Here is a 19,681-nt window from a genome sequence, read left to right as displayed (position 1 = left end):
ATGCATTAAACTTGCATGAAGCAAAATTAAAAAGATACAAATAATTGGAAAATTATTCTGTGTTAATAGATTGAAAGAATTAATATTGCTAAATTTCTATATTGCTCAAAATGATCTATAGATTTGATGCAATCCCTATCAAAATCTCAATAGCATTCTTTATATAAATAGAGAAAAGCCTCAAAAATATGAGTGTGTCATTTAGTTTTCATGTATTTGTGAATTTTTTCCGTTTTCGTTTCATTCTTGATTTCTAGCTACCATTGTGGTCAGCAAAGACACTTGGAATTATTTTGATATTCTTAAATTTTCTGAGACTTGTTTGTGATCTAGCATGTCCTGGAGGATATTTCATGTGTGATTGAGAAGAATGTGTATTTTTCTATACATTGGGTAAAAATGTGCTCTATGGGTCAGTGTTCTGGGTGAATGGGCACTGTGTGTCTGGTAATGCCATTTAGCCTATAGCGTTGCTCAGTTCTGTTGTTTTCTTATTGATTTTCTGTCTGAAAGACCCATCCATTATAAACAGTGGGATATTTTTGTATTGCTTCTATTTCTCCTTAAAATCTGTCAGTGTTGGCTTTGTTTATTTACATTTTTTGATGTTTGGGGCATATATTGAATATATATGTAATTACATGGTTTATCGATTCTTGTTGAACTATTTAATCATTATGTCTCCTGTGATGGTTTTAGCTTAACTTCTCTTTTGCCTGACTTTGCTTTCTTTTGATTACTGTTTGCATGGAATCTCTGTCTCTGCCTCTTCACTTTCATCCTATGTGTGTCATGAAACCTAAAGTGTGTAGTTGGGTCTTGTTTTTTAATCTACTCAGGCCACTCAACATTTTTCAATTGGAAGGTTTAATACATTTACATTTAAAATCATTATTGAAAGGTCAGGACTTATTGTTACTACTTTGTTCATTGTTTTCTGTCTGTTTTGTAGTTCTCTTGTTCTCTTCTGTTGCTTTCTTTGTGAAGTGATTTTTCATAGTGGTATGCTCTGACACTTTTCTCCTTATCTAGTTATCCACTATACTTTTAATTGTAGTTATCTGGGAACTTTCATCAGGCAATTGATAGCTATAGTAGTCTATAACTGAAGTTAAGTACAATTAAGGTAACAACTTAAATTTAATAGTACACGGAAACTCTATATTTTACTATTGCCCCAATACTTTATATCATTGTCAGATTTTATTTCTTTACACATTCTTTTTCCACCAGCAGATTTCTGTGGTTATAGTTATTCTTGCTGTGTTTGACTTATGATTTACAAAACATGGTTAAAATCACGTGCTGAGACTACAATATATCAGTATTCTATACTTCTCTTCATATTTATCTTTACTAATGAGAAGCAAGACAAGCTTAGTGGTGATGAAACCCCTCAGTTTTTGCTTTTTTAAAATTAAAAAAAAAAACTCTCTTCATTTTTAAAGGATAGTTTGCTAGATAAAGAGTTGATGATTGGCAGATTTTTTTTCTCTAAGTGCTTTGTATATGTTTCCCTGCTCTCTCTGGTCAGTAAGGTTTCTGCTGAGAAATCTGCTTTATGACAGAAACTCCCTTATATGTACCAAGTCTCTTTTCTTTTAATGCTTTCAAAATTACTTTGTGTTTGAATTTTGATAATTTAATTATAGCAAGTCTTGGTGTAGAATTCTTCAGGTTCTACCTACCTATGAACTTTTGGGCTTCATAAATCACGTTGTCCTTTTTCTCTCCCTAAATCTGGGAATTTTTCAGTCATTAGATCTTTAAATAAACTTTCTGCCTCTTTTCTTTTTTCCTACCGGGGCTCTCATAATGCATGAATAATTTTGCTGTATGGTTTCCCATGCATTGTGTATGAATAATTTTCACTGTTTTTCATCTTGTTGTTGCTGTTCAGTCACCAAGTCAAGTCTGACTCTTTGCGATGCCATGGACTGCAGCACACCAGGCTCCCCTATCCTTCACTATCTCCCAGAGTTTGCTCAGATTCATGTCCAAGCCAGTGATGCTACTTAACTATCTCATCATCTGCCACCCCCATCTCTTTTGCCTTAATATTTCCTAGCATCAAGGTCTTTTCTAGTGAGTCAGTGCTTCACATCAGGTGGACAAACTATTGGAGCTTCAGCTTCTGCATCAGTCCTTTCAATGAATATTCAGAGATGATTTACTTTAGGATTGACTGGTTTGATCTCTTGAATGTCCAAGGGACTCGCAAGAGTCTTCTCCAGAACCACAATTCAAAAGCATCAATTCTTTGGTGTTCAGCCTTCTTTATGGTCCAAGTCTCCCATCAGTACTTGATTTGTTCCTCTAACAAGATAATTTGAAATAACCTGCCCTTAAGTTTGCTGATTCTTTGTTTTGGACAATACAGTTTGCCTGAAGCGCTGTATGGAATTTTTCAGTTCAGTTACTGTATTATTGAGTTTCAGCAGTTCTGTCTGGTTTCTTTTTGTGTTTTCTCTTTTTCAGTATATGTGCTGCTGAAGTGAGCACAGTGTTTTCTATTTTTTAATTAAACTTTGCCATTTGTTCATGTACTTTTCCTGATGGTGTTCAGTTGTCTGTTTCTGTTCTTTTGTAGCCATTCAGTTTGAACCAATTATTTTTAATTTTTTGTCAAGCAGTTCATAAATCTTGATTAGTTCAGGGTAGGTTGCTGGAGTTTTATTGGTTTCCTTAAGTGGCATCTTATTTTGCAGATTCTTCATGATCTGTGTAGTCTTGCATTGGTGAGTGTGCATTTGAAGGAGCAGACACTTCTTCCAGAATTTACAGACTGATTTCAACAAATCAAGATCTACTGCCTTGTCCTTGAACAGATAGGACTGCCCCTGGTCTTTTGGTCCAGCGAAGCTGGAGTCAGGTTATGTGGCTGCTGCTGGGGCTGCTGCTGTGTCTCTGGTCAGCGGCCCTGTGGGCAGGTGCATGGATGGGTGTGGCTTCCTCTGGGTGCTGAGGTGGGCAGAATTGCCTCCCTACTGTGGTAAAGTGAGGCAGAGCCTAGGTCTCAGGGTGCACTAGAATCTGCACTCACACTCACGTCCACAGTTGACAATCCTGTTGTCAGGGATGCCAAGTGGTGTGACTCCCTCTGGATGTCTGGGCAGACAGGACTGCCCAGGACCATGTGGTGCAGGGTTGGCGCCACATCAGGGAGCAGTTTCTGAGTCAGTACTGTCTGAAGTTGGCAGGCATGGTGCTGGGGGCACACTGTTTCTGTGGGAGAATGAGGGTTGGGGAACCTCCTTTTTGTCATCTCACTGATGTCAGATATGAATACAGAATTAGCATGATGATAGAATTAAGACCAATTAATGCCAGGAGCCATTATGGGAGATCCCACCCATGACAAGGTCATGAAGAAAATACCGGACAAGCAAGGCCATCCAGGATCCCATCTATGACGAGGTCATGAGGAAAAAACCTGACAGGCAAGGCCGTTGAGGATAAAAGGGACCCTCCAGGTTGGCCTTGGCCTCTACCCCATCCTGTATCCTCCCCCCTTTTCTGCTGTTGTTCTTGTTTTCCCTGCTGCGGATTCTTGTACTGCCTGCCGAGAACTCTCCTGCTCCTCTTTCACTGAATAAAAACCAATTTAAAATGCTAATTAATAAATCTCCTGGATGCTGGTACCCTATGAAGGGGCCAGGGATGAAGGAAATGCTTCAATTCAAACCCTTTTGCTGGCATTCTGGCTTGTTTGATAAGTGTGTGCTCTCATTGCAAAAAATGCTCATGATTGTTCTAGGCATCCTAAGCACAGTATGCTAACAAAGGAAACTATTAAGCATAGGTCCCCCCGCGGGGTGAGAAAAGCTCCACAAATATAATAACCACAAATGTGCCTAATAGAAAATACTTTAGATAGAGATTAGCTGGTGACTTCTTGCAGGTAATTAACTTTTAGACTAAGAGCCTGTTTTGTGCCATATCTGCTGTTTTTGCAGTCCTTCACATTTCTGTTCTGTAAAAATGCAATCCTATCTAGTTTCCATAGAGATGACACCTAATAGAAAATAGATTAACCACAAAAAAGACAGGGTTGTCTACTGAAGTTGCTTAAAGTTACACCAGGTGCAAGCCATAAATTGTCAACAGGCCTGAAAGCCAAAAGATATTATACATAGAGATTAACCATAAAAAAGGCCCTAATAGGCACAGAGCCCTTTGGGGGGTGAGGAAGCCCTATTAGAGAATACAAAAAATATTGTTTTAAAAGTGGTTATTGGATCAATGTTTGATTGATGTTAATGTACTGAGGTTGTGCAGTGGAAACTATTGTTAATATAGTTAGAGATCTAGAAAAATAAGAGTTTAGCCCTAGTGTAAAAACAATAAGATAATTGTTAATTTTAACCAAGAGTGCTAAACAGGGGCTCCCTCACCAGAGCTGCAGAGTCTTTGTGTGTTAAACTTTTTAGATAAATTTAGCTGAGAACTTCTGCAAAAAGACTGACTTTTGTGTTAACATGATTGTATTTCATTATGTTGCAACCTGCAGTATCATAAGACTGCCACTTTTCTATTTTCTGCTAAGCTAAGCTCAAGGCCAGAAGATAATGTACAAAAAAATCTATGGGAAAAGACTCTCATAAACAAAAAATATACAGAGAACACCTGGTTTAGTGAAGGACAAGCTAATGTAATGTTAAACTAAGTCTGTATGCTTATCTCCCCCCTTGAAATGTACCAACTTAGGGTATAAAGGCTATGGTGAAAAATAAAGCAACTGCCAGACTCTGCTGCGCACTCCGGTCTGGTCTGTTTTTTTCTCTTTCTTTCTTTCTCTCTTTCTCATTCGCCAACGCCGTTCATCCTGAGGGTTCCCCTGGATCCTGCTGGGGCAGGATATCATTCCGTATGGTTTTCTATGATTTGTTTCAGAAGAAAAGTCTGTGGTAGGAACTCTTTGGCAAACTCACTGTCTTATAAATTTCCATTCAGAACTCATTCTCTCCCAGGTTTGTTGACAAATACCAAGTTCTCAAGAGAAATGTCTAGGACCATCCCTTCTCTCTCCTATGACTTTCTGAGCTTACTTAACAGAACAGACTCATCTTTTCCCCCATTTAGGTCATCTAAGAAATTCTTGGAGTATTTTGTCATCAAAAATTATCAGAAAAATAAAATTTGGTACATTAAAAGTGGATTAGTTATTATGTCAGTATTTCTTCTCTTGAACCATTATCTGTCTACAGGTTGGCATGTACTAATGGATCCAGCCTATATGATTTTCTCTATGCTAAGCCACTTGAGGAGTGGCTCATGGGGGAGAAAACTGATTAAACTAGTAGCAGAAAGTCTCAGAAAAGCTTTCTTAGATCTCTACACACTCATAGCCATTTCGCTCTGGTTTGGTTCTGCTCTTCAAGTCTCTATACTCAAGTTTGAGTGCCACACATTAAGCATTATATTCTTGGGCTCTGTAGATCCCAGGCTCTTAAATGAGAAACTTCTCCAACCAAAATAAAATATATGTTCCTGATATTCAGCCATTACAGACGATCTGTCTTGGTCCCTGTAGTTTCCTGGACCTTAGATAAGGAATTCACATTTATAACCAACCTCAAAGTATACCTTGCTGGGATCCAGTCATTCCAAATTGACCCTACTACTGGATTTCTCTTTAGAAACTTGGTTATGAAAATGCAAGTCTGACACTAACTGTTAAATTCTCAGTTTGTGCTCAACTCCTAGAAAGTTTTCACACTATTGCCTGTGACATATTATTTTCAATTTGCAAGCACGGAAAATGAACGCTCACTGTGTTTGTTGTTATTTTTATCTTAGGATCTGTGCGTCTGATTGGAGGGGATAGACCCTGCTCAGGGAATGTAGAAGTACTTTCTGGAAAAGCCTGGATCCCAGTGTCTGATGGGAATTTCACACTCCCCACTGCCCAGGTCATCTGTGCACAGCTGGGATGTGGCAAGGCTGTGTCTGTCCTGAAACACATGCCCTTCAGAAAGTCTGAGGGCCAGGTCTGGGCTGAAGAGTTCAGGTGTGAGGGGGAGGAGCCTGAGCTCCAGGTCTGCCCCAGAGTGCCCTGTCCAGGGGGCAGGTGTCACCACAGTGGAGCTGCTCAGGTTGTCTGTTCAGGTGAGATGTAGATCAGGACTAACCTCCCTGCACTCTCTGTTGGGGTTAGAAAATCATGAGAGTTTGCTGAAATCCTGTCTTCTTCTACCAGCGTACTCAGAAGTCCGGCTCATGACAAACGGCTCCTCTCAGTGTGAGGGGCAGGTGGAGATGAACATTTCTGGACGATGGAGAGCACTCTGTGCCTCCCACTGGAGTTTGGCCAATGCCAATGTTGTCTGTCATCAGCTCGGCTGTGGAGTTGCCATCTCCACCCCCAAAGGACCACACTTGGTGGGCAGAGATGACCAGATCTCAACAGCCCGATTTCACTGTTTGGGGGCTGAGTCTTTCCTGTGGAGTTGCCCTGTGACTGCCCTGGGTGGTTCTGACTGTTCCCATGGCAACATGGCCTCTGTGATCTGCTCAGGTAAGAGAGAGGGAAGAGTTATTGGTACTCAGGATGCTCCTGGAGTGATACGTCTCCAAGAGCAGAGAGTGAGGGAAAACTGACTTCAAAAGTTAGATATTTCATGATGAAATATGGGTTTTGTCATTATTCATTCATGTTTCAGATCAGGGCAAGAAGCATAAAGGAGAATACATATTTTAAGTAAACATAGTATAATAATCATAGTAAACAATGTATAAGCAAAAAGGATATACCTCAGTCAGGGATTTTTCCCCACTGAACCGTGTGAGAATTTCTATACCCATCAGATTCCTTTACCTAATAACCTCAGCATGTATTTCTTAAGACATTCATTCAAATTAAGGAAATTTCAATTTCATACAACATTATTAACTATTTTGAAATACATCTGAACTTGAATTTTTTTTGTTTTGAAGTTATAGTAGAAAGGTTTAACTACAAATTCAGTATTTTTAATAAATCAGAATTATTTGGATTTTCTATTCATCCTTATGTCATTTCAAATGGAACTATTCAAAGAATTTCTCTACTTCAGCTAATTGTGTAAAAGTTTTGGCAAAGAGGGAGTGATGTCAGCCTCATGGTGGTTTGCTCCCTTCCTATTTGCTTCTCTTTTTAACAACTAATTAATCATACATCCATGATTAAAAGTGCCTCTGTGAAAGTTGTGGGATCCCATAACTTATATCAAAGGACCAGGAAGATGGTCACTCACCTGGGCATCCAATAATAGGCAGGTAGACATTGGTACAGACTGGAGCCAGCAGGAGCTAGTGAAGTTGTCCCAGTCCCCTGGGTCATAGTCAGGGAAAATATGGAGAAACATGGTGAGTGATCATTTGGTCAGATACCTATAGAAATTGTTAGAAGTCTAGGATTCCTGAAGGGATATTTCATTACTCTGTTAGAACCAAAAACGTAAGTTTGAATTATTGGAGAGGATTAAAGGATTTTGCCAGTGCTGCTCCTTATCCCAAGGTGACACAGCATAACTTTGAACTAGCCGGTGGGGCCTCTCTCATGGGCAAAAAGGAAAGCAGTGAGCTAGTGCCCACTTGATATTGCTGGGGAAACCAATTTCTCTCCAGCAGCACCCAGAGTTCTGGGACTGAACCTCCATGACTGAGGGGAGAGAGGAAATATGAAAGATAATTAAGAATGTCAAGGAGTGTAAAAGGGATGCAATTCCTGCAACTACACTGAGGGCTTCAGCAGGAAGCCCATCCATAAGCCTCTAGGAGAATGTCACCCAAAGATCTCTCTCCCTGGGCCCATAGATACTCCAAGTCCCTGGAGTACTAAATCTTTAGTAAATCACCTTTACTGCCACCCTTCTGACAGCTGCTTTTATGTGTTTCCAAGTATGGAGATGAAAGCAAACTCCAGTAAATGGAGTGATCTCCAAAAACAGACTAGGGTCTGTGGGCAGGGAGGTAACCACAGGCTTGAGCTGTAGCACAACATTCTGCAAAACAAAAGAGAGGTTTTCAGCAACCTGCTGAGTTTTAAGGACCAAAGAAGACATAAAAGCTTAAGGTATTTTCTATAAGAGGAAGCAAGAAATGTATAGCGACTCTAGATAAGGTCAGAAAACAGTATATACCACCTGAAGGTAATCAGTAAAGATTTGATGGGGTGTCTGCTACATCTAAAGCAAAAGCAGCAATGCAAAATTTCAAGGAACTTGAAGAATTGAAGAAAGTAGTCATCACCAAAGAGTAACAGTAACTTTTCAAAACTGACAAAGACACATGTCAGTGACATGGATATTTGTAACCTAGCTTATAAAGAATCCAACACAGCTGTTTTGAGGAAACTGAATGAGCTGTAAGAAAAGACAGAAAGGCAACGAAATGAAATCAGGGAAACAATAAATGAAAATATGAGAAGTTTAACAAAGAGAAGTCCTAAAAAGAAATTCTGGTGCTGAAGAGTTTAATAAATGAAATGGGGAAAAATGCAACAGAGAGCATCTACAACAGAGTAGATCAAATTAAAGGTAGAATCAGTGGTTAAAAATGAGTAAAAAAGGAAGACTATATCCTATGTGATTTATGGGTCTACACTAACATAAAAATGTCTAGGAGAAGAGAGGGAGAGGGTGGGAAAAAGTGTATTTAAGTGAATAATACTTTTCTAACTTGGGGAGAGGCTTGAAAATTCAAGCCGATAAAACTAATAGGTCACCTCATAACCCTAATGCAAAAGACCTTTTCTCAGAAATATTATAGTTAAACTGTAAAAAGTCAAAAACAAAGACTCATAAAAGTAGCAGGAAAAATATTGACTAAAGTGGAATAACTAAATGATTATTTAGCATACTGTTTAAAATTTGAAACTGCTGGTCAGATGCAGGACCAGCTTTTTCACATTGCTTAGGGTTGCAGATTGATGATTTACATACAGTTCATCCATGTACACAGACTGTCTTCACTAGTGACCAATGAAGCATAAATCAGACATAAGTGGTACTTCTTTCTATTAGCAAAATCTAGGGGGAAATTCCATTTATTATAGTATGAAAACTATTAAATATGTAGGAAGAAACTTAAAATATCTAAAGGGCTTGCGTTGAAAGTCACAGAGCATCTAAAAAAATAAAGACGTATATCATGTTCATGGATTAGAAAACTTAATAGGCTGTCAATTATCTTCACTTAATATACAAACTAAATCTAATCCTAATGAAAAGCCAAGCAATATTTTTATAGAACTTTACAAGCAAATTCTAAATATTTATTTAAATGTGAAAGAAGTGGAATGGACAAAACAATTTTGAAAAAGAAGGGCCAAAAAGAAGTAAGCTAACTTCAAGTTTCCTACTACATATCCACAGCAACATGGCCATTGAATAAGAATAGCTAAATAGATCAATAGAGCACAATGAAGTTCAGTAACAGACCCAAACCCATGTATGTGTTGAAATCCTACAAAACCAAAGATATTTCAAAGGGGAAATTATATTCTCTTTAAAAAATGATCTACTAATTGAATATCTGCATGAGGGAAAAAATGAACCATGATCCTTATTTCACATCATAAGCACCATTCCCCTCATCCTCACCCTGAAGAAAAACCCCAATCCATCAGTTCAGTTCAGTTCTGTAGCTCAGTCGTGTCCAACTCTTTGCGACCCCATGAATTGCAGCATGCCAGGCCTCCCTGTCCATCACAAACTCCAGGAGTTTACTCAAACTCATGCCCATCGAGTCGGTGATGCCATCCAGCCATCTCATTCTCTGTCGTCCCCTTCTCCTCCTACCCCTAATCCCTCCCAGCATCAGGGTCTTTTCCAATGAGTCAACTCTTCGCATAAGGTGGCCAAAGTATTGGAGTTTCAGCTTCAGCATCAGTCCTTCCAATGAACACCCAAGACTGATCTCCTTTAGGATGGACTGGTTGGATCCCTTGCAGTCCAAGGGACTCTCAAGAGCCTTTTCCAACACCACAGTTCAAAAGCATCAATTTTTCGGTGCTCAGCTTTGTTCACAGTCCAAATCTCACATCCATACATGACCAGTGGAAAAACCATAGCCTTGACCAGACAGACCTTTGTTGGCAAAGTAATGTCTCTGGTTTTTAATATGCTATCTAGGTTGGTCAAAACTTTCCTTCCAGGAGTAAGCGTCTTTTTTTTTTTTATTATTATTATTTTTTTTTTCCAGTGGGTTTTGTCATACATTGATATGAAACAGCCATGGATTTACATGGATTCCCAATCCCGATCCCCCCTCCCATCTCCCTCTCCACCCGATTCCTCTGGGTCTTCCCAGTGCACCAGGCTGGAGCACTTGTCTCATGCATCCCACCTGGGCTGGTGATCTGTTTCACCATAGATAGTATACATGCTGTTCTTTTGAAATATCCCACCCTCACATTCTCCCACAGAGTTCAAAAGTCTGTTCTGTATTTCTGTGTCTCTTTTTCTGTTTTGCATATAGGGTTATCGTTATCACCTTTCTAAATTCCATATATATGTGTTAGTATGCTGTAATGTTCTTTATCTTTCTGGCTTACTTCACTCTGTATAATGGGCTCCAGCTTCATCCATCTCATTAGGACTGGTTCAAATGAATTCTTTTTAATGGCTGAGTAATATTCCATGGTATATATGTACCACAGCTTCCTTATCCATTCATCTGCTGATGGGCATCTAGGTTGCTTCCATGTCCTGGCTATTATAAACAGTGCTGCGATGAACATTGGGGTGCATGTGTCTCTTTCAGATCTGGTTTCCTCAGTGTGTATGCCCAGAAGTGGGATTGCTGGGTCATATGGCAGTTCTATTTCCAGTTTTTTAAGAAATCTCCACACTGTTTTCCATAGTGGCTGTAGTAGTTTGCATTCCCACCGACAGTGTAAGAGGGTTCCCTTTTCTCCACACCCTCTCCAGCATTTATTGCTTGTAGACTTTTGGATAGCAGCCATCCTGACTGGCGTGTAATGGTACCTCATTGTGGCTTTGATTTGCATTTCTCTAATAATGAGTGATGGTTAGCATCTTTTCATGTGTTTGTTAGCCATCTGTATGTCTTCTTTGGAGAAATGTCTGTTTAGTTCTTTGCCCCAGACAGTATGGTACTGGCACAAAGACAGAAATATAGATCAATGGAACAGAATAGAAAGCCCAGAGATAAATCCACGAACCTATGGACACCTTATCTTTGACAAAGGAGGCAAGGATATACAATGGAAAAAAGACAACCTCTTTAACAAGTGGTGCTGGGAAAACTGGTCAACCACTTGTAAAAGAATGAAACTAGAACACTTTCTAACACCATACACAAAAATAAACTCAAAATGGATTAAAGATCTAAATGGAAGACCAGAAACTATAAAACTCCTAGAGGAGAACATAGGCAAAACACTCTCCGACATAAACCACAGCAAGATCCTCTATGACCCACCTCCCAGAATATTGGAAATAAAAGCAAAACTAAACAAATGGGACCTAATGAAACTTAAAAGCTTTTGCACTACAAAGGAAACTATAAGTAAGGTGAAAAGACAGCCCTCAGATTGGGAGAAAATAATAGCAAATGAAGAAACAGACAAAGGATTAATCTCAAAAATATACAAGTAAGCGTCTTTTAATTCATGGCTGCAGTCACCATCCGCAGTGATTTTGGAGCCCCAAAAAATAAGGTCTGACACTGTTTCCACCGTCTCCCCATCTATTTCCCATGAGGTGATGGGACCAGATGCCATGATCTTCATTTTCTGAATGTTGAGCTTTAAGCCAAGTTTTTCACTCTCCTCTTTCACTTTCATCAAGAGGCTTTTCAGTTCCTCTTCACTCTCTGCCATAAGGGTGGTGTCATCTGCATATCTGAGGTTATTGATATTTCTCCCAGCAATCTTGATTCCAGCTTGTGCTTCTTCCAGTCCAGCTTTTCTCATGATGTACTCTGCATATAAGTTAAATAAGCAGGGTGATAATATACAGCCTTGATGTACTCCTTTTCCTATTTGGAACCAATCCATCAGGGTAGCTCAAATAAATGGTTATTCCCATATAAAATTTAATTATAAAACTGGTAGAAGAAAACATAAGAAAAATTATTATGATTCTGGAGTACGCAAACATTTCCTGTCAGATAAGACATTAACCATTAAAAAATGAGATGTAATTAAAATGAAAACTTTTTGCTTTTTGAAAAAAAATATTAAGAAAATGAAGAGGCATTCAACTGATAGGGAGAAATTAATTGCAATGCATATCTCTAACAAAGGACTTGTAACAAGAACAAATGAAAAATTTATAACAGAAAAATAAGTAAATAACTATCCAGTTTAAGCACCGGCAAAATATTAAGAAAGACACTTTTCCCAAAGATGATATATAAATAGCCAATAAGTAAATAAAAAGATACCAAATATCATTAGTTATTAAAGAAATTCAAATTAAAATATGAAATATAAATTCACAAATTAGACTGGCTAGAATTAAGGAGACTGACAATTCCAAGTTTGGAGAAGGTTATTGATCCACTAGAACCTTTATACATTGCTGATGATAACATAACAGAAAACAATTCATAGCAACTCTATTTTACCCAAAATTTCTGTTACCCGAGAGGGATGAAAAGATGTCCACAAAAAATTTAGGCAGAAAAGTCAGACATGTTTATTTAAAAGAGTAAAAAGTATAAGCCACTCTAACTTCTTTAATGAAAGAAAGGAAAACTTTCTTTGGCATATTTATACAACGTAAGACTTTAACAATAGAAAGAAAAAGCTACTCATAAATCCAACTACACAGAAAATCTCAAAGCATGCTAAGTGAAAGAAACCATCTAAAAGGGATTACATACTGTATGATTTTATTAAATTCTCAAAAAACATAACTAATCTATTTATGATAAAAGACAGATCAGTATTTGCCTGGGTCTGGGTTTGTGAGGCTTTTATTGGTTGCAGGAGGCATATAGGAACTTTGTGAATAATCCTATATATTCTGAATTTTAACTGTGGTAATGGTTATGCTGGCACATGCAACTGTCAAAACTTATGCAAACATACCCAAAATACTTATATTTTAATGCTTGAAAATTATACCTCACTACAGAAGGTTTTTGGAGAAGGAAATGGCAGCCCACTCCAGTATTCTTGCCTGGGAAATCCCATGGATAGAGGAGACTGACAAGCTACAGCCCTGGAGGCTGCAAAAGAGTCAGACACGACTTAGCTACTAAACAAACAACAAAAGATTTTACTATTTGTCTTTTGTTTTCAGCTTATTTCTACTTTAGTAAAAAAACATGTTTTTAATTATTTTACCCTTTGAAAATTTTTTGGATCTCACTTTTTGTAAGATATATGATCAGCCTTGGAAAATGACCTGTAAAGGCTTGGAATAAGGTGAATTCTCTAGTTGTGAGAGGTATGTTTGTTAGATCACCCCACTCAAATGTTCTAAATATTTAGTGACTGGCTTTGTTTGTTTTGCTCTATAGTTGCTGAGACTGAAGAAAGGTGTTTCTGTTTACTGTTGCCCAGTAACAAAGTACTTCAAAATCTACTCACTTACAGCAACCATTTTATTTTGCATAAATATCACCATACATTTTTCCTTCAGCCCCAGTTTTATTTCTTCACTTCCTTTCAATCCTCATTGACAGTATTGCCCAAGCCCATCAGGCTTCTGCGCTTAACCTCCTCCACCCCTTCTAGCTTCTGCCTGTTACTTTGTTCCAAAAGCAACGTCACATATTTTAGGTGGCATCCCACATTTGGGCCATTATGGATAAAGATGCTATGCATATGCATATACAAATTTATACTATTTGTATAGTGGCCTCATTTGCATGTGGCCATTTGTATTTGTATGTGGCCTCATTCCTTGGTATATATGCATATACAAGTATATGCATATACAAATATATATACTTTTCTTCTGAAAACAAAGTAAATACTTAGTAGTATGGTAATTATAAGTGTTTGGTTACTATTGCTGCATAACCAAATTTCCCACAAAACTCAGTATCTTAAAATCCCTTTTTACTTTTGCTCATGATTTCCTGGAATTTGGGAAGTAATTTGGGAAATGCTCTGATTTGTATTGTCTTGGAGTCTTATCAGGTTGCAGCCCAGTATCCGCTGGGGCTGACATCACCTGAGGACACAACTGGGCTGGGGATCCAGGATGGTTCATGAGGACAAGCCTGGCAGCTGGAAGGTCAGCTGGGTTGAACTGAGTGACCAGAGACCTGCATATGACTGTCTCCGGGGGACGAGAGTCTCAACAGGGCAGACTTGCCCTAAAGTAAAAGTCCTCAGTGATTTCACAGGAGGTTGCAAGAGTTTTCAGACCTAGTGCTGAGAGTCAAGGAACTTTACCTTAACTCCCTTTTGTTACTACAGAGTCGGACACGACTGGGGCGGCTTGGCATTCATGCATGCATTGGAGAAGGAAATGGCACCCCACTCCAGTATTCTTGACTGGAGAATCTCAGGGACAGAGGAGCCTGGTGGGCTGCAGTCTGTGGGGTCGCACAGAGTCGGACACGACTGAAGCGACTTAGCAGCAGCAACGTTACTTACTAGGAATTCATGAAGGTCACCAGAACTTCAAAGGAAGGAGGCACAGACCTCACTTCTCAGTGACTGTAACAGCAAAGATTATGTGCTGCTGTTCAGTCGCTCAGACGTGTCCAATTCTTTTCGATTCCCTGGAGTGCAGAACGCCAGGCTTCTCTATCCTTCACTATCCCCCGGAGTTTGCTTTAACTCGTGTTCCTCTGATCATTGCTATTTCTGCAGGAAACCAGACCCAGGTGCTGCCCCAGTGCAGCGACTCCTTCTCAGAACCAACAGGCTCTGCAGCCTCAGAGGAGAGCGCCCCCTACTGCTCAGGTGAGGGTCCTACAGGACAGTAGGCACTTCGCTGCCGCCGCCCCGGACCACGCACACCCGACCAGGTAACCTCCCAGGTCACCGACCCATTGTCCGATTTCTCTCTCCTCAGACAGCAGACAGCTCCGCCTGGTGGACGGGGGCGGTCCCTGCGCCGGGAGAGTGGAGATCCTTGAGCAGGGCTCCTGGGGCACCATCTGTGATGATGGCTGGGACCTGGACGATGCCCGCGTGGTGTGCAGGCAGCTGGGCTGTGGAGACGCCCTCAAAGCCACGAGGTCTGCTCACTTCGGGGCGGGATCAGGGCCCATCTGGCTGGACGACCTGAACTGCACAGGAAAGGAGTCCCACGTGTGGAGGTGCCCTTCCCGGGGCTGGGGGCGGCACGACTGCAGACACAAGCAGGACGCGGGGGTCATCTGCTCAGGTCTGTGTTGCGCACTGTCCACAGGCTGGGGGAGGGGTGGGGCCCTGGAAGACGGGGTTCTGAGCCCTGAGGGAGAGATGCCGAAAAGACCAGAGAAGGCGGCTTCCTCGCATGGAGCCTGTGTTTCCAGCAGACGTGAAGACGAGGTGCTTTCACTTCCTTCTGTAGCAGCTGAGATTCTGGTCCTTTCTTCTCAGCAGTGTTTCCTGGCAGAGCCATTTCTTACAGTTTCCACATGAAAACAGGGCTTTTTCTTCAGTTCCCTGTGGTAGGTAGTACAGTCTGGAGATACTGTTGATGTTGTAATGAAAGCACAGATTTACTCTGTTCAGTTTTGTACGCTAGGAGTCTGATGAGGGTCTCGTGGGCCAACATCCCAGTGTCCCCAGGGCTGCGTTCTTCCTGGAGGCCCTGGGGAGGACTCCTTTCCCAGTCTTTTTTGGTTCCTATGTGGCCTCATTCCTTGGCTTGGGGCCCATCTTCTTCAGATAACATTCCCTCCGCTGATCATTCTTCTGTGTCTCATCTTCCTCTAACCACACTCAGGAAGAATATTCCAATTTTAGGGGTAATTAGATTGGGTTAAGATGGTTAACTCATAGTATCGCAGGTTAGTCTCCCATCCCAACCTCCTTAGTTTCTTGTCTTAATAATATCTGTAAAATCCCTTTTGAAATATAAGGCACCATTCACAGGATTGAAAGACTGGAACATAGACATTTGTGGATTCACTGTTCTGACTGTTTCTCCACTACCCACATTCCTTTCACATGCTCTTTTACAGGTTTTATCAGGGAACAAGGCTCAGGGCCCTTCCCTGCAGGTGCCTATGTTGGTCTTTCTCTCTGTTCATATTCACTACATCATTGTGGTAGAAATAGAAAGACAGACATTAATGGACAAAGTCAAGTTAACGGGAGACAGATTTCAGTCTTGTCACCTAGTGGGCATCTCCTCAGCTGGGTCAGGGGTGAGTGTTCACAATTTCTGGGAAAGAGGAAAACCCAGAGCACTGAGTGGAACGCTCACTCTGTCCCATCTCCTCCCTTTCAATCTTAGAGTTCCTGGCTCTCAGGATGGTGAGCGAGGACCAGCAGTGTGCTGGGTGGCTGGAAGTTTTCTACAACGGGACCTGGGGCAGTGTCTGCCGCAGCCCCATGGAAGACATCACCGTGTCCATGATTTGCAGACAGCTTGGCTGTGGGGACAGTGGAAGTCTCAACTCGTTAGTTGCTCTTAGAGAAGGTTCTAGACCCCGGTGGGTAGATGGAATCCAGTGTCGGAACACTGATACCTCTCTCTGGCAGTGTCCTTCTGACCCTTGGAATTACAACTCCTGCTCTCCCGAGGAGGAAGCCTACATCTCGTGTGCAGGTGACTTACTGTCTGTTTCTGTGTGTCTGTCCCAATCCTGTAGGATGTCAGTAGTGAGATTTTATATTTTAAAATATCTAAGTGATGAGATTAAGTTGGGTCCACAAAATGACGTTAGGATGGAGCTAATTTAATCCACGTTTCAACCTTGTTATTTAGAGTTTTAATTTGGATATAATTCACATAACATTATATTAGTTTCAGGTGTAAAATATAATGCTTATATATTTCTGTATATTGGTAAATGATCACCACAATAAGTCTAGTAATATCCATCACCATATATCATTACAATTTTTTGATTATAAGGAGAATTTTTCTTACCAACTTTAAAGTATACAATACAGAATTCATTGTAGTCACCATGTTATACGTTACATCTTCATGGAATTCACTTTAGAACTGCAAGTTTGTACCTTTTGACTACCTCCACTTATTTTGCCCACATCAATCCACCTCTGGAAACCACCAAACACTTCTCTGCATCTCTGAACCGCCTTTTTTTTTTTTTTTTTTGGTATTTGATTTAAGATTCCACATATAATTTGATCATATGGCATTTATTTCACTTAGCATAATGCCCTCAAGGTTCATCCATGTTGCTACACATGGCAGGATTTCCTTCTTTTTGTTGGCTGGACATACATACATATCACATTTTCCTTACCCATTTATCCACCAATGAAGACTTATGTTGTTTGGCTATTAGAAATAATGCTGCAATGAACATTGGGTTGCACGTATTTTTTTCAAGTTGGTATTTTGTTTCCTTCAGATAAATACCCAGAAGTGAAATTGATGAACCATATGACAGTTTAATTTTTGAAGAACCTCAATACTGTTCTCCATCAACTTACATTTCCCCCCTCCCCGCCCAATTATGCACGAGGTTTGCCTTCTCTCTGCGTTTTCACCAAGTCCTGTTATTTCTTGTCTTTTGGATAAAAGCCATACTAACAGATGTGAGATATTACCCCATTATAGTTTGATTTGCATTTTTCTGATGACATAACATTGTGTGCCTTTTCACGTACCTGTTGGCCTGCTTTATGTCTTCATTGGAAAAAAAATGTCTATTCAGGTCCTCTGCCCATTTTTTAATCAGTTTGTTTGTTGGTTTGCTTTTGCTATTGAGATGTATGAATTTTTTAAGTATTTTGGATATTAACCCTTGTCAGAAATGTAATTTGCAAATGTTTTCTCCAACCCCACAAATTACCTTTTTATTTTGTTGACCTAGTCCCTTTGTTGTGCCGAAGTTTTATAGTTTTCTGTAGTTCCAATGCTTATTTTTGCTCTTGTTGCTTTTGCTTTTGGCATCAAACCCAAAATACCCTCATGATGATTGATTTTTTCATCATCAGGACTTTTTCATCCTAATTTTTCTTCTAGGATTTTTTAAAAATAATTTTTAAAATTTATTTATTTTTGGCTGTGCTGGGTCTTTGTTGCTGCATGGGCTTTTCTCTAGTTGCAGTGAGCAGGGGCTACTCCTCATTGCATTGCACAGGCTTCTTATTGCAGTGGCTTCTTTTGTTGAGGAGAACAGGCTAGAGGGCACCGAGCTTCAGTAGTTGTGGCATGTGGGCTCAATAGTTGCGGTTCCTGGGCTCTAAAGCACAGGCTCAACAGTTGTGGCCAATGGGCTGAGTTGCTCCGTGGCATGGGGTATCTTCCTGGATCAAGGATCACACTTGAGTCTTCTGCATTGGTGGGTGGATTCTTTACCACAACCACAAGGGAAACCACTCTTCTAGGATTTTTATGGTTTCAGGACTTACGATCAAGTCTTTAACCCATTTTGAGTTAATTTTTGTGAATGGTGTAAGAGTTTTTCAATTTCTTTTGCATGTAACCATCCAGCTTTCCCAACACCATTTTTGAAGAGATAGTCCTTACCTGATGGTATAATCTCTACTTATTTTTGCCATAAATTGATTGACCACATATATTTGGGTTTATTTCTGGGATCACTATTCTGTTCCAGTGATTTCTGTGTCCATTTTTATAGCAATACCATACTGTTTGATTAATATAGCTTTGTAATATAGTTTGAAATCAGGAAGCATGACACTTCTATCATTCTTTCTCAAGATTTCTTTGGCTATTCAGGGTCTTTTGTGGTTTCACACAAATTTTAGAATTGTTTGTTCCATATTTGTGAAAATTTTCATTGAAATCTGGATAAGGAAGGTAGTAAATCTGTAGGTTGCTTTGTGTGAAAGTGAAAGTGAAGTCGCTTAGTCGTGTCCGACTCTTTGCGACCCCATGAACTGTAGCCTACCAGGCTCCTCCGTCCATGGGATTTTCCAGGCAAGAATATTGGAGTGGGTTGCCATTTCCTTCTCCATGCTTCTTTGTGTAGTATGAGCATTTTAACAATATTAGGTCTTCCAATCCATGAGCACAGAATATCTTTCAATTTATTTGTGCCTTCTTTAATATCTTTCACAATGTCTTAAAGTTTTCAATAGTGTCTCAGTTTTGACTCTTCCTTTCAGATTTGGATGTTCTTATTTTCTTTTGCTTGCTTGATGATTCTGACTAGAACTACCAAAACTATGTTGAGTAAAAGTGATGAGAGGAGGCATTTTTGCCTTGTGTTTGATCTCAGAAGAAAAGCTTTCAGCTTTTTACAGTTGAGTAGGATGTTTGCTAAGGGTTTGTCATATGATATTTATTTTGTTGAGGTATAATCTCTTTATACCTACATTGTAAAGATCTTCTGTATCATAAACAGCTATTGAATTTTGTCAAATATTTGTTCTTCATCTGTTGAAAGGACATGATTTTTGCCTATATCTTATTTGGTGTGTCACGATGATTAATTTGTGAATATTGAACCATCCTTGCATCCTTGGAACAAATCTCTGATCTTGGTGTTGTTATTCTTGTTGTTTAGTTGCTAAGTTGTGTCTGATACTTTGTGATCCAATGGACTATAGCTTGCTAGGCTCCTCTGTCTTAGATTTCTCAGGCAAGAATACTGGAGTGGATTGTCCAGT

The 19,681-nt window shown here is 39.8% G+C and overlaps 1 protein-coding gene across 1 annotated transcript in view; it reads left to right on the top strand.

The window, feature by feature from the left end:
- The window catches only part of LOC133043711 (uncharacterized), a 234,134-nt gene that overhangs the window by 70,666 nt on the left and 143,787 nt on the right, over positions 1-19,681 (top strand). The window contains 5 exon segments of the mRNA XM_061124863.1: positions 5,800-6,108; positions 6,200-6,517; positions 14,783-14,875; positions 14,988-15,302; positions 16,362-16,690. Of these exon segments, the coding sequence (XP_060980846.1) occupies positions 5,800-6,108; positions 6,200-6,517; positions 14,783-14,875; positions 14,988-15,302; positions 16,362-16,690 (1,364 nt within the window).

This window comes from Dama dama, chromosome 22 (genome assembly GCF_033118175.1).
Source record: "Dama dama isolate Ldn47 chromosome 22, ASM3311817v1, whole genome shotgun sequence".
In the NCBI taxonomy this organism is placed as follows: domain Eukaryota; kingdom Metazoa; phylum Chordata; class Mammalia; order Artiodactyla; family Cervidae; genus Dama; species Dama dama.
This window is presented reverse-complemented; position numbering and strand designations above follow the sequence as displayed.